The sequence below is a fragment of the Onychostruthus taczanowskii genome, unplaced genomic scaffold, assembly GCF_017590055.1.
Source record: "Onychostruthus taczanowskii isolate IOZ18803 unplaced genomic scaffold, ASM1759005v1 scaffold19, whole genome shotgun sequence".
Lineage (NCBI taxonomy): Eukaryota > Metazoa > Chordata > Aves > Passeriformes > Passeridae > Onychostruthus > Onychostruthus taczanowskii.
In genome coordinates, this window is record NW_024499128.1 from 12,481,259 (window position 1) to 12,496,183 (window position 14,925).

At 61.0% G+C, this 14,925-nt stretch overlaps 2 protein-coding genes across 7 annotated transcripts; both read right to left on the reverse strand.

Annotated features, from left to right (window-relative positions):
- Positions 1-203: 203 nt before the first annotated feature.
- HAGHL (hydroxyacylglutathione hydrolase like) lies at positions 204-4,686 on the reverse strand. Of its 2 annotated transcripts, none has more exons than XM_041401521.1 (8): positions 3,824-4,686; positions 3,140-3,204; positions 2,346-2,463; positions 1,596-1,704; positions 1,355-1,458; positions 1,135-1,236; positions 973-1,052; positions 204-705 (listed from the first exon to the last, which is right to left on the reverse strand). In XM_041401521.1, exons 1-8 carry the CDS (start codon positions 3,926-3,928, stop codon positions 612-614), a joined length of 777 nt encoding a protein of 258 aa, XP_041257455.1. In that variant the 5' UTR covers positions 3,929-4,686; the 3' UTR covers positions 204-611. The 2 variants fall into 2 exon arrangements, with proteins under 2 accessions (XP_041257455.1, XP_041257454.1); XM_041401520.1 differs by having other exon boundaries at positions 204-777; positions 3,824-4,218.
- A 542-nt stretch (positions 4,687-5,228) lies between these two features.
- LOC121334554 (hydroxyacylglutathione hydrolase, mitochondrial) lies at positions 5,229-14,919 on the reverse strand. 5 transcript variants are annotated; one of them, XM_041401810.1, is made up of 9 exons: positions 14,844-14,919; positions 11,230-11,373; positions 10,600-10,664; positions 9,714-9,831; positions 8,416-8,524; positions 7,523-7,626; positions 7,036-7,137; positions 6,706-6,785; positions 5,229-6,344 (listed from the first exon to the last, which is right to left on the reverse strand). In XM_041401810.1, the coding sequence occupies exons 2-9, from the start codon at positions 11,332-11,334 to the stop codon at positions 6,245-6,247; spliced, it is 783 nt and encodes a 260-aa protein (XP_041257744.1). In that variant the 5' UTR covers positions 11,335-11,373; positions 14,844-14,919; the 3' UTR covers positions 5,229-6,244. The 5 variants fall into 5 exon arrangements, with proteins under 5 accessions (XP_041257744.1, XP_041257742.1, XP_041257740.1 ...); XM_041401808.1 differs by having other exon boundaries at positions 11,230-11,411; XM_041401806.1 differs by having other exon boundaries at positions 11,230-11,411; positions 14,743-14,879.
- Positions 14,920-14,925: the final 6 nt, after the last annotated feature.

Genomic DNA, 14,925 nt, shown 5'->3' on the forward strand with positions numbered 1-14,925 from the left:
GGCCAAGGGCTCCCCAAGGAAGCGACTGGGCCACGAACCCCTGCAGAAATCCCTGTGGGACCTACTGGAAAGTAGGGAAAAAAGAGGGGGAACCCACCCAAACCCTGCTGTGGTGAGAGGTTTGTCAGCACAGGGCTGGGGTTGGGTGGGTACCGGTGCCACCAGTGCCACCAGTCACTTCCCAGTGTCCCTCACACCCCGTGGGGGGACCCAAGTGTCCCTCACATAGGACACGGGGCCAGAGGGGCCGTGGGGGCTCCCAGGAGTCCCAAAGCCACCAGCACAGCAGCCCTGGATTGGGATGCAGGGCAGGCAGGGGAGCCTGGTGCTCCGTGGGGCACGGCACCACAATCCCTGAGCATCCCTGGCTCCCTTCCATGGCAGCTCCCCAAAACTGGGACTGTCCCCTGCTCCAAGCCACCTCCTGACCCTCTGCAGTCACCCCAGCACCGAGGGGGGGTCCCACAGCCTGGGCTCTCCAAAGGGACCCCCGAGGGGAGCAGAGCAGAGCAGAGCAGCCTCACACAAGCAGCCTAAAGACAAAATCCAGCCCAGCTGGAGCCAAGCCGGGCTGGGCCCGGCCAGGAGGGAGCCCTGGCACCACGGGGGTGTCACTTCTTCTCCAGGAAGGGGTCGAAGAGCCCCCAGTCGAAGGCCAGCACGGCCTGGGGGTTGGGCCTCTCCTTGGGCTTCTTGAAGTTGTCCCTGTGGGAGCGCAGAGCCCTCAGCACCTCCACGGGCTCCGTCCTGCCCGTGAACCTCTGCACGGCCTCCTCCCTGCAAGGGGACAGCGCTGCTGTGCCCTGGGGACAGGAGGGGACAGCAGGGCACCCCCACCCTGGGCTGGGGTGACCCCGTGTCCAGGCAGCCTCCCCTCACCCTGGGCTGGGATTTCCCAGCAGGGTTTGGGAACGGGGAAGGTGCAGGAGAGGAAGAGGAGGGGGTTTGGGGCAGGAGCCCAGCAGTGCTTACGTGACCCGCAGGAAGGGGTTGTACAGGAACTCCTCGTGCAGCGTGGAGGGCACCGTGGGCAGGTCCTCGTCATCCCTGTGCTGCCAGGGGACAGAGGTGTCCAAACCCACTGCCATCCCAGGCCCCGCTCCCCACCCTGGCACAGGGGGCACCGCCACTCACTTTGGCCCACGCCAGCTTCTCCTTCACCATTTCATTCTCTGGCTCCACCTTCAAGGCGAATTTGAGGTTTCTGACGGTGCATTCGTGGCCACAGAAAACCTTCTGCAGGAGGCAGCCAGCATCAGACCCGCTCCCAGGGCAGGTCCCAGCCTGGAATCCCTGCCCTGAGCCCCCTCCCGGCCCCAGGAGCCCCCCAGGCAGGGGAGGGGAGGGCACTCACCGTGTCCTTGGGCAGGGTCCCCAGGATCTGGGTGAGGTTGGTGTGCATCTGCTCCGCCGTGCCCTCGAAGAACTGCCCGCAGCCCCCCACGAACAGGGTGTCACCTGTGGGACAGGGGTGGGCACCGACGGACCCCAGGGCCAGGGGTGGGGGTGCCAGGGTCACCCCAGCAGTGCTGAGTGTGGGGACAGGCGGCACACAGGGAGTGTGTCCCCAAAAGCCACGGGGCAGGGGGGGGTACCTGAGAAAAGAGCTGGAGCATCCGGGGAATCGTCCTCCCACATGAAGTAGCACATGTGGCCCGAGGTGTGGCACGGGGTGAAGAGACACCTCACCCTGATGGCCCCGAACTGGGGGGACAGAGGGTCAGGGTCCCCCTGAGGGGGACAAACACACCCCCCAGACCTCCCCTCGCCTGCCTGGGGCCCAGCAGCTGACAGACCTGAAGGGAATTTGGGGGGGGTCCAGCTCTGTCTGCTCCCATGGCATTTGGGACCCAGGAGAGGGTGGGAGCCTCCAGCACAAGCCCAAACAGGCTGGGATTGGGATGAGGCTCCTCCTCCATCCCAGCCTGGAATCTGTGGGGCCACATCTGCATCCACCCACCCCAGGACCAAGAGCTGAGCACGGCCCAGCAGCACCAACCCCGCTGGGGACAGTGTGACCAACCCCGCTGGGGACAGCGTGACCACCCCACTGGGGACAGCGTGACCACCCCACTGGGGACAGTGTGAGCACCCCGCTGGGGACAGCGTGACCACCCCACTGGGGACAGCGTGACCACCCCACTGGGGACAGCGTGACCAACCTCACTGGGGACAGTGTGACCAACCTCACTGGGGACAGCGTGACCACCCCACTGGGGACAGTGTGAGTACCCCACTGGGGACAGTGTGAGCACCCCACTCCCCTCCCTGGCCCCCCGGCAGGGCCCCCCCCAGCCCCCCGAGCAGAGGAGCCCTGTGGGGTCCCGGTGTCCCCGGGCACGCACCGAGAGCTCCTGGCCGTGGCTGACCCTGTGCGTGAGGGCCCCGATGCGCTCGTCAGCCCCGAACACCTGCAGGCCTGGCAAGAGCTGCGCCAGCTCCTCATTGCCCCTGGCGTGGTCCCTGGGGGCACAGCAGGGACTGGATTGGGAATGGGAACGGGAATGGGACTGGGACTGGGACTGGGATTGGGAATGGGACTGGGAAGGGGAATGGGAAGGGGAATGGGACTGGGACTGGGAATGGGAATGGGAAGGGGAATGGGAACGGGAATGGGAATGGGAATGGGATTGGGAATGGGACTAGGAAGGGGAATGGGACTGGGATTGGGTCTGGGACTGGGATTGGGAATGGGACTGGGAATGGGAGTGGGAATGGGACTGGGAATGGGATCAGGACAGGGAATGGGACTGGGATTGGGACTGGGAATGGGATTGTAATCGGGACTGGGATTGGGACTGGGAACAGGCACTGTCCCCATGGGGACTGGGACTGGGAATGGGACTGGGATTGGGATTGGGAATGGGACTGGGACTGGGAATGGGAATGGGAAGGGGAATGGGAACGGGAATGGGAATGGGAATGGGATTGGGAATGGGACTAGGAAGGGGAATGGGACTGGGATTGGGACTGGGACTGGGATTGGGAATGGGACTGGGAATGGGAGTGGGAATGGGACTGGGAATGGGATCAGGACAGGGAATGGGACTGGGATTGGGACTGGGAATGGGATTGTAATCGGGACTGGGATTGGGACTGGGAACAGGCACTGTCCCCATGGGGACACAGCCACACCTACCAGTGGTGGTGGGTGGTGAGGATGGCCCTGAGCACCACGTCCTCCTTCCTGATGATCTCCAGCAGCTGAAAAGGACCAGAGCAGGGTGGGAGGGCAGGGGAGGCGACACACACACCCCCACACAGTGACCTGTCCCCTGTGCCAGCAGGGGAGTCCCCCAAAAGGACACCCTGAGGAGCCACAGGCTGAGGGTGGGACACGGGCGTGACCCTGCCTGGAGCAGGGCCATGGGGGCATTTCGGGCCGGTGCTTTTTTTAGGGAAGGCACAGAGCAGAGCGCGGTGCCACCGCCACGGCAGGGACACGGCGGCCGTGCCACCCAGCCTGGCACAGCGAGGGCCACCGGGCACTGCCAGCCCCGGCACGGCTGCCGGGAGGCTCCGGATGCCGAGGAACACCGAGGCTGCGGGAGGAAGGAAATGCCCGAGCCGGCAGCAAACGCTGAAAACCCGCGACAGCAGAGGGGTGGCACCAGGGACACCAGGCACGGCGACACGGGGGTCCCGGGAAGGGGGGCTGGCCGTGGGCTGCAGAGCGCTGCTTTTGGGGTGACCCCGCTCGCTGCGGGGTCCGCAGGGCAGGGCAGGGGTCCCAGCCCACAGCCAGGGCATGGAGGGCTGTGTCCTGCCGGGGGATACCCCGACATGGGGACACCGCCAGCGCCACCCCCCGCGACCCGCTCACCCTCTTGGGGACCGCGGCGTCCACGGCCACGGCGTGCCGGGTGCTCTCCTCGATCACCAGGTACATGTAGTTGTCCTCCAGCACCGAGATCACCTTCACCTTCATGGCCCCGGGGGCACGCGGAGGGGCTGCGGGACCCCGGCGTGTCCCCAGCGCCACCCCCGGGGCGGTCCCCGCCGTGTGCGGGGCGGGTCACGCAGCGTGGGGCGGGCGGAGCGCGCGCGGCCCGGACACGGCGGCGACAGCGACAGCGACAGCCCCGGTGCCACCCTGCCGCGCATCCTGACACCCCCCGGGCTGGAGGGACATGGGGGACCCCCAGCCCTGTGCCCAAAATCAGCCCCTGCCCCCAGGGCCAGCGGGGGACAAGGGGAGGGAGGGGGGTGTTGGCACTGCTGGCACTGGCTGGTGGCACTGGCTGCTGGCACTGGTTGGTGGCACTGGCTGGTGGCACTGGAGGGAAGCAGCAGCGCGGGGAGAAGGTGCAGAGCGGTGCCGGACACCCGAACTCCTGCAGGGGGGTCCGGCAGGGTCCCTGCTCCAGGGACAGGCTCCCAGCCCCAAAGGCACAGGGAGCCGAGCCGAGCCGAGCCGAGCCGAGCCGAGCCGAGCCGAGCCGAGCTTCCCCAGCCGACACCAGCGCTGGGGCAGGGCTCACCATGGCCCCCGCATGGAAATGGTGAGGTTGGAAAAGTCCTCTGAGATGGGATGCAACCATTTCCCCGAAAACCAAAGCCACCGCTGTCCCACGTCCCCAAGTGCCACATGCACAGGGCTGCTCAATCCCCTCAGGGATGGGGACCCCACCCCCGCCCTGGGCAGCTGGGCCAGGGCTGGGCAGCCCCTCCAGGAGGAAATTCTCCCAAAATCCACCCTGAGCTGCCCTGGCCCAGCCTGAGGCCGTTCCCTCTGCTCCTGTCCCTGCTCCCTGGAGCACAGCCCGACCCCCCGGCTGTCCCCTTCTGGCAGCAGCTGTGCAGGGACTGAAATTCCTCCTGATCCCGTTTTTCTCCAGGCTGAGCCCCTTCCCAGCTCCCTCAGGAATTCTCCAGCCCCTTCCCAGCTCCCTCAGCCCCTCCTGGGGCTCCAGCCCCTCCATGTCCCTCTTGTCCTTGCCCAAATGCCACTTGTGAGGAGGCAGCAAAACCAGAGCTGGACCCTCCTGGGGCTCCAGCCCCTCCATGTCCCTCTTGTCTTTGTCCAAATGCCACTTGTGAGGAGGGACTGGCACTCACAGGCAGCAAAACCAGAGCTGAACCGTCTCTGTTCCCCTTTCACAAAAATACAGCTGCCACTAAAGCCCTGGGGTCCCCACAATGCCACCCAGTCACCCCAGGATCAGGCAGAGTTGACTTCAGTCTCCACTCCAAACCCAAGAAATCATTAAATGTGTTTGTTAACGAGCTCTGCTTCCAGCCGTTCTTTATTTCCCCTCTGCCCAGCCCCCAGGACAGTCACACTCAGCAGGACAGTCACACTCAGCTGTGGCAGCACAGCGTTCCAGGGGACACCACAGCTTCAGGTACCACTTTTCTCTCTGAACTACATAAAATTCAGCATTTTAAAGCAAATGGACACCTGGTGCCACCCCACAGCCCTGCTCACCTGGGGACAGGTAACAGCTGCTCAGCTGCCTGTCACTGCCAGGCCCCAGCCTGCTGCAGGGGTGTCACCGCAGCTCAGGGGGACAGTCACTCACCAGGAGTGGCAGGTCCTGCATTCTGAGCCAGCAGCCAAAGCCCTGGCTGGTTTGAGGGCTGGCACACAGGGCACAGGGGAGAGCAGGTTCATGCAACAGCCTCGGGACTCAAAGGGTGCAAGCACAGCAAAGCCTGGGGACAAGAGAGCAGCTGGGTGGCCCCAGAGCCACTCCCAGAGCCAGAGCAGCCCGTGGAGCTCCCAGGTGACACCCTGAAGCAGCACTGGCACAGCAGGTCTGTCCCTGGAACTGGTTTTAGTGGAGCCAGGAGGACACAGAATGTTGAAGAAGCAGCAAGGAGGAAACATTGGAATCTTCAGCTCTTGGGTTTGGTCTCTGCTTCACACAGAGAGATCTCAGTCCCACCTTCTGCATCCACAGCAGGCTCCCAGAGAAAGGACAGGAGCTTCTTCCCAAACCTCCAGGTTTGACCCTGCCCAGCCTCGAGTCTCACACCAGCAGCACTTGCACAATGATCTGCAGGTGACACGTGACAGCTTGAGAGAGCAAGAGGAGGATAAATATTCTTCATCATAATATAAATATGCTGTAGAACATCTCAACAAGGGCAAAGTGCTTTTTTTCTTTTCTTAATTAAAACAAAAAACCTAAAGAAAACTTGTCTCAACCACGACAGAAGATTTGACGCCTAAAACATCTGGAAGGTCTAAGTGACACTTGAAGTGACAGCAAAGTGATGACTGAAGTGATGCAGGCAGGGCTCAGTCCTTGGGCACTCTGAAGCTGTCCTTCTCTTTCCTGATGGCCCCCATGACCCGCACAGGGTCGCTCTCCCCAGCGTGCTCCTGGACTGGCTTCTCCCTGCCAGGAGGGAAGAGCAGGGTCAGGATGGAACCCCGGCTGGGCAGGCAGCAGGGTCAGGCTTCCAGGCTGGTTCAGCAGCAAAGACTGGGCTTTGGCACAGCTCTCAACCTGGTTTCAAGGCTCAGGAGGAAATGGCACTTTTGTGCCCCAGCAGCATCTGCTGGGTGAAGGAACAGGACACACCAAAGGCTGTTCTGCTTCCTGAGTCAGGGAATGGTGCTCAGCACAACCCCCAAATCCAGGAGCCTTCTGCCAGGACAGCCAGTGAGAGCCTTGGAGGCACCCAGACAGGGATGTGGGAGGCACTGGGACAGCTCCTCCCTCCCACAGCCCCCCAGCAGCAGCAGCAGCCCCCTACCTCACTCTCATGAAGGGGTTGTAGGTGAACTCCTCGGCGATGGTGGAGGGGATGGTGGGCTCCCCACTGTCGTACTGGGCCTGCAAGAGGGACACAGGGCTGCTCCACCAGGAATTCTGGGGAGCAGGGGTGTCCTGGACACAACAGGGGTTTCCAGGCAGGGAACTTCTCCCCCAGACAGCAAACTGAGGGCACAGCCAAACCCTGCTCCCCTGCAACACAGCATGCTGCAGCTCCTGGCTCTTAACTCCCCCTGCTCTCCCCAGCATTGTCTCCTCTCCTCCAGCTCCTCAGCAAGGCTCTGTGTGCAGGAAAGGAAGAGCAGCTCACCTTGGCCCAGGCCAGCTTCTCCTGGATGCTGGGGTTCCTGGGTTCCACGTGCCGAGCAAACTTGAGGTTGTTGATGGTGTACTCGTGGCCACAGTAAACCCTCTGGGAAGAGGAAGGGACAGTGACACTGGGCACTCCTGTCACACAATCCCTGCCCTGTCACACTGGGCACACCAAGGGGGACTGCCAGGAACAACACACTCAAGCCAACACCCCCACTGGAGACAGGCACAAGTGCCAGGGCTCAGCAGGCAGGACAAGCCCCACGTCCCAGCTCAGCAGCCTTTAACAACCAGCCCTGCTCCTTCCCCACAAGGCACAAACACATTTGGGGCAGGCCAGTCCATTCCAGGGCACTGCAGCTATCCAGCACCACAGCATCCCTTCCTTGCACACACCAGAGCCTCTCAGCAGCACCCTCGGGGTGTTTGTCTGCTTTGTGTGCTGCTCTGGGCTGGCTCACTCACACAAAAGGAGAGCTTTGTACCGTTCTGGGGTCCAGGCTGCCCAAAATCTCAATCAGGGCCTTGTACATCTCCTCCGGGGTGCCCTCGAAGAACTTCCCACAGCCAGCCACGAACAGGGTGTCACCTGCAGGGGTGTGACATGGCATCAGGCCCACAGCAGGCTGAGGGCTCAGCCCTGCCACTGCTGCCCCAGCACAGCCAGGCTGTGCCACCCGGTGCCACACCAACGCTGGTGGCAGGAAGCCTCACCAGGCACCTCCTGCCAGCACCTCCTACCTGTGGGCAGCCCCTGTCCCCTGCTGTCCCTGGTGCAGGGGACAAGGAACACTTGCTCTTTGCTGTGAAACTGAACAAAGATGAGTCGCCTCTATTTTCTCCCCAGTGCTCCCTAAAATCTGGTTTAAGGCTCTTTCTCTTCCATGCAGGAGCTTCTGTGAGCTCTGGAGAACACAGGGATGAAGCACAGCCCCAGGGAAGGGGAATCCTTCTCCCCAAACCAGGATCCAGGCCCTGGCCACCAGCAGTGGAGCACCAGCCCTCTCTGACTCCCCTATTCTCTCCTCTCTCTGCTGTCAGACATGAGCACAGATATATGGAAAAGGGTTTGGGATCAGCCAGTTTGGCCTGAGACAGGAAACCTACAGCTCTTTTTTCAGGGAAAAAAAAAAAATGCTGGATGTAGGACTCATCCAGGGCTCGCTCCTGATGCTGCCTGCAGGGTGTGCAGCCCTGGCTGACAAATCCACAGGGGCTTCCCCAGTTCCACCTACAACTCCTGCTTGGAAAGGGGAGCAAGACGTGGATGTTCAGCAGCTGCCCTGGCAGGAAGGGAGGGATGCACATCCAGAGCCAGAGGCACCCAGGCAGAGAGGGGCAGCTTCTGTTTTTGCAAGGGAACCTCCCAACTCCTCACCTGTAAAAACTGCAGGTGGCTCGGAGCTATTTGGCTTAGTCACATAATAACAGATGTGGCCCGAGGTGTGACACGGCGTACTGAGGCATTTCACACTCAGAGATCCCACCTGGGAAGAAGGCAGAACACTAAAGCTGAAGCTGCAATGGCATGGTTAGAAAAGAATTGCTACTCTTAGTGTTCTAATGGTCCTAAGCTTGCCCCAGTCTGGCCAGGAAGCAGCAGCTCTGCTCCTGGGAGAGCCCAGGGAGGGAGGGCTGGCAGGGAGCTGCTTCCTCCAAGCAGGTGTCCTGACAAAGGGAACTGCCAGATCCTTTCATTTCCATGCACAGGGACTCAAAGCCTGGTTGGCAGCAAGAGCCAACAGAGAATCCTAAACAAAGCTGATGGAGCGTGAAAAAAAACCCAAACAGAGCTGAAGGGGAGAAGTGGATGGCACTGAGGAAAAGGCAAGGAATCAACACAGCCTCATCTGCCCACCTTCCTGTGCTCCCTCCTGTGCTGCCCTCCCGGGCTGCACCCCAGGCCAGCAGTGCCCTTCATGCCTGCCTGCACCTCTCCCAGCAGGGCTGCCACCTGCACACAGGGCACAGCCAGGCAGCAGCTGGCACAGCCAGGCAGCAGCTGGCACAGCCAGGCAGCAGCTGGCACTGCTGTGCTCACCCCATCCTCCAGCTGGCATCCCACAGCAACACCTGGATCTGTTCTCCTGGATGTCACCGTGCTCCTGGCAGAGCACAGTCCCTGCCCTGCCACGCTGCCCCTCCTGTCACACTGTCCCTGTCACATTGTCCCTGTCCTGTCACACTGCCCCTGTCACACAGCTCCTGTCACACAGCCCCTGCCCTGTCACACTGTCCCTCCTGCCAAACAATCCCTGGCTCTGTCATACTGTCCCTACTGTCACACAGCCCCTGTCCTGTCACACAGCTCCTGTCACACAGCCCCTGCCCTGTCACACTGCCCCTGTCACACAATCCCTGTCCTGTCACACTGCCCCTGTCACACAGCCCCTGCCCTGTCACACTGCCCCTGTCACAGAATCCCTGCCCTGTCACACTGTCCCTGCCCTGTCCCCCAGCTGCACAGGGACACCCAGCATGTCCCAGGTGCCCCAGTGCTGCCCTCAGACAAGGCAGAGGGGTCGCAGTCCCAGTGCTGGAAAATGGTGAAAGCTGCGTTTCAACCATGCCCCACATCCCAGGGGTGCTGAAAGGCACCAGAGCTGCCCAGCCCAGGAGGGAACACAGCTGTGCCACGAGCAGGGGACACCCAGAGCCCTGCAGTCCCCCCTTTACCTTGAGAGCTGTCAGGTGGGACACTCTGTGCGTCAGGGCCCCCACCCTGCTGTCCCCCCCGTAGACGTGCAGCCCCGGCTCCATCTTCACCAGCTTCTCATTGCCTCCAGCATGGTCCCTGGAAGGGGAAAAAAATGGGATTTGGGGAGGGATGAACACAGATTTATGGTCACTGGGAGGGCAGGGGTAAGCTCCAGGTGATCATTTCTGATCCAGCCTCTCTCAGGATCTATCACTCCTCACAGCCAAGGAGAGCCCACGACAACAGGAGTGGAGATCATTTCTCCAGTAGTTAGGGCAGTGAGAGGGGGAATAAACCCCTGACAAGTCCATCCCCAGTTGGAAAACAGCAGCCTTAAGGGCTCCCAGTAACCTCTGCAGTAACTGGGACAGGGAGGGAACGGGGTGAGTGGAAAATGAGCAATCCAGCATCCCATGAAACACCAGGGAGCAGGCACACAGCTACCCCAGAGCCCAGCACTGCTGTGCTGCAGCTTTGTCCAGCTCAGGGCTGGCTGTTTCACTCTCCAGCCACTGAGGTGGCTCCACTCTGACCCACAGACAGTTTACTACAGCAAAACATTCATTTTACACCCCTGGCAGAGCTGATCTGCACCTGTGTGACCCTCCCACAATGCTGGGCCTGTCCTGGCACCTCAGCACCAGTGCTCCCACACCCAGCCACTGCACTGGCTGCCTGCAAAAATCTGCATTTTAAAGGTGAAAGGCACTGACACACAGCTCTGCACAAGGCATCTGGTCAGAGCAAGGCCAAAGGAATGAACTCTGATCCTCCTGCTCACGCTCAGCTGCTGCTCAGAGATCACCTGGAGCCAGGAGAGCAGCAGCTCCTGGCTGTGTGTAAGGGACCACACAGGGGGCTTACCAGTGGTGGTGGGTGGTCAGGACAGTGGTCAGCTTCACTCCATGCTTTTTGACTGCATCCAAAACCTGCAGCAGGGACACAGGAGGAGAGTCACACCATGGAAGGAGCTGGCAGCACCCCTGGGGGCACCTGGGCACGAGGAGTGAGAGCCACAGCAGCCCTGCAGGAGCTCATCCCACCCAGGATGGAGGTAGAGAGCAGCACACAAGCCCTGACCCAGCCCCAAGCCCCACTTCCCTTTTCTGCCCTACATCAAATTAAGGCCAAAATCCCAAACCAGGTTAGCAATTCCTGGGGTGAGTGAGGGACAGCAATCCTTGGAGTGAGGGACAGCAATTCCTGGGGTGAGTGAGGGACACAGCAATCCCTGGGGTGAGTGAGGGACAGCAATCCCTGGAATGAGGGACACAGCAATCCTTGGAGTGAGGGACACAGCAACCCCTGGAGTGAAGGAGGGACACAGCAGTTCCTGGAGTGAAGGAGGGACACAGCAGTCCCTGGAGTGACCCAGGGCTGTCCCTGTGCACAGCCAGCCCTTCCAGCCTTTCCCCCACACCTGAGGCAGCGTGGGGCTGGTTCCCTCCTGGAAGGACATCCTGGAAGGCCATCCCAGAGCCAGGGGGGTGTTACCTTCTGGGGCTGCACAGGGTCAACGATGGCAGCCTCCCTGGTGTCCTGGTCGATGAGGAGGTACATGTAGTTGTCAGTGAGGGCTGGCAGGATTTCCACCTTCATGTCGGCCTGGCTCACTGTCTTGGGCTCCCTCAGCTCGTGCTGTGTGTGCAGGAATTTAGCTCGCAGCTGTGCTGGACCTGGGCACCCAAAAACAGCCAGAGCTCAGCCCTGGGAGGGTCACAGCTGGGACAGGGCACGGCAGGTGCCCCAGCTCACAGCACAGCCCCACCTGCCTCCTCCAGACACGAGGAGAGAGGCCACCAGGGGACAAAACCTGGTGCCCCTCAAGGCTCTGGGTGCTGCACAGCTGCCCCAAGAAGGACAGGACACTTGGCTTTCCATGCAGGGACAACTTTGACTTGCATCAGAGAGGAGATTTCAAGGGGCAGGAGAGCAGAATGGAGCTGGCCAAAGGTCAGCCTGGGACAGTGACTTTGCAAAAAAAGGCACAAAGGAAACGTCAGAGCCAAAAACCAAAAAGGAAGGAGGGCAAAAACAGAAAAGGAGAAATACAGAAATACACGCTCTGCTGCAACAGAAATATCCAGTTTGTATTTCTGGGGGAAATGTCATCCTGCACTGCACACGGAGAGAAAACAGCCTCTCCAAGGGAGGGAAGCTCCCTACCTGGCCAGGTAACACAGGGCTCTTACTCATGCCCTGATGCAACACCAGAGCTTCCATGTTTGCTTTTGGTTCAATGTTTAATCAGATCCAAGAGGCCAATTCCAGATGCAAATAACCTGGGTTTCACTGCTTGGTGCACAGGCTCTCAAAGAAATAACCAACCCTGAGAGGTGTTACACACAAACTGAAGGAAGGGAAGCAAAGACAGCTGGCATTGCTGGGGCCCTGAGTTCAGAGCTGAGCTCAAACCCTGGCAGGGAAAGAGGTGCCAGTCCCTGCAGGTCAGGAACTGCTGTCTGAGCACCCACGAGGTGTTTGCACAACCCACAGGTGCCTGTGCTGGCTCAGACCCATTTCATTCTGCACCACTGACTCTGCCAAAGGCTCCTGACTTTCCTGCTCGGCCACCTCCCTCCGTGCCACAGGGAGGGGTCCCCGTGCTGGTGCCCACCCTGTCCCACTGTCCCCAGCCTGCCCACCCTTGATAAGAGCAGCTCTGCAGGAGCTCCACAGTCCTGCAGATCTGCTCCTGCTGCCAGCCCAGCCCGGGCACAGGGAGCTGTCAGAGCCCTCTGGCACAACCATCCTGCCCAGAGCTTCTTCCCCTTCCATCGTGTCTGCTCATGAGGGAAGGGGAACCACTGAAATTAAACACAGAGCTCAAAAAAACCCACAAAAACCCAAAGCACAATGCAACAGGCAATGCACTGGGTATTTACAGGATTGGGAGAAGCATCCCTACCTGCAGTTCTCCTCTGGAGAAGACTCCTTTCAAAAAAAGAACACAAAAAAAAAACCCTTACTATTCTTTGATGGGGAAAAAAAATGCCCAAAAAACAACTGCTCGCCAACAGGGAGAACTTTCTGTCACAAGAGTTATTTATACTGGGTGTTTGTTTGCAGGCCAGACACCAACTAGGAAAAAAAAATACAACCAAACAAAAAGAAACAACCCAACCTTAACTTAAAGGAAATATTCATATATTTAATATGCTTCTTTCCTATGAACCATCTCTACCCTTGGCCCGGATCCCACAGTCTCTCTGCGTGTGTAATTTGCAATTCTTACCAAACAAACAAACAAGCTGCACCACATAAGGAAATGTTTCCAAACATGTAATTTCAACAAAAGAATGAGAAAACATCCACCAAGAACGAAACTCAGGCGTTGCGAGTTGCCATGTGCAGCTCAGCTGCAGCTCAGGAGAGAGCAGGGAGCTCCTCACGCCCTGCTCAGACCTGCCCAGCCCAGATCGTGTCACACACACAGCTCTGCCCCAGAATTCATTAACGCCCAGTGACTTCACTCTCGCTCAGCTTTGTCCCACGCCTGGAGCAGAGGAGTGGGAGAGCAGCCGGCTCTGGATCACCCACCTGGGCTTGTGGGATGGATCACGGGCACAGCTGGAGCTGCACTGTTAATGTCAGCCGGGCACTGACAGCACGCAGGTTCCCTCGGAACCCGGCTGCTTCGTGCACCTCCTCCAGAACGTCTGGGGTTACTCTCTTTATTACATAAAAGAGTGGAAAATTCCCGTTCCCAGCAGGGCTGTCACTCAGAGATGACTGCACGCCCAGCCGCTGTGCTGCCCCACCAGAACCACGTTCGCTCTTCACACTCCGCAGGGATTTTTGGGATACCCAGAGAGTTTGTGGCTGCAAGAAATGGGTGTGAAGCCAGGGCAGCTCCTAGGGCCGGCAGGGTGGAAGGAGCAGATCCCAGGATCTCAGGAGCAGCTCCCAGGGCCGGCAGGGTGGAAGGAGCAGATCCCAGGATCTCAGGAGCAGCTCCCAGGGCCGGCAGGGTGGAAGGAGCAGATCCCAGGATCTCAGGAGCAGCTCCCAGGGCCGGCAGGGTGGAAGGAGCAGATCCCAGGATCTCAGGAGCAGCTCCCAGGGCCGGCAGGGTGGAAGGAGCAGATCCCAGGATCTCAGGAGCAGCTCCCAGGGCCGGCAGGGTGGAAAGAGCAGATCCCGGGATCCCGGGAGCAGCTCCCAGGGCCGGCAGGGTGGAAGGGGCAGACCCCGGGACCTCGGGAGCTGCCACCCTGGCATTGCCACCCTGCAGGTGCAGCACTGTCCGGGTCCTCACTCATCACAGCCACGTCTTAAATCCCCAGTGATGCAAAACCAGCTGGGGAGAGCTCGCAGAGAGCCCAGGACAGCCTGTGAGGATTTAGGCCCGAAATGCAAACGCAGTCCCGGACAGTGCGCGGTTGGTTCCATCACCGGTACAAGCTGTCACCCGCCGAACGCAGCCCGGCCCCCCATCCCGGGAGCAGCTCCCAGGGCCGGCAGGGTGGAAAGAGCAGATCCCGGGATCCCGGGAGCAGCTCCCAGTGCTGGCAGGGTGGAAGGGGCAGATCCCAGGATCTCAGGAGCAGCTCCCAGGATCCCGGGAGCTGCCACAGGCTCGGGTCTGGCATTACCACCCTGCAGGTGCAGCACTGTCCGGGTCCTCACTCATCACAGCCACGTCTTAAATCCCCAGTGATGCAAAACCAGCTGGGGAGAGCTCGCAGAGAGCCCAGGACAGCCTGTGAGGATTTAGGCCCGAAATGCAAACGCAGTCCCGGACAGTGCGCGGTTGGTTCCATCACCGGTACAAGCTGTCACCCGCCGAACGCAGCCCGGCCCCCCATCCTCCTCCCCGAGCACTGACCGCCCTCCGGGGCTCCGCGGGGCCTCCGCGACGGGCTCGGCACGGCACGGCCCCGGCCGCAGCCCGGCAGCTCCCGGCCTGCTCGGGCCGCGAGTCACCCAAGGGCCGGGCCCGCCCGGAGCCGCCAGGCACGGCCCGAGAGCCCCCGCGGCCCTTCGGGGCGCACCCGCCGCACGTACCGGCTCGGAGAACGGCCCCGAGGACGGCCCCGGCTGCCAGGGCGGTGCCGAGCGCCCGCCAGCCCCCGCGGAGCATCGTGCACCCCGCCCGGCCCGGTTACCTTGGCTGTCCGCCCCAGGAGGCGGCGGCAGCGCCGGCACGGCCCGGCCCGGCCCGGCGTGCTCGGGGGCGGCGCTGTGCCC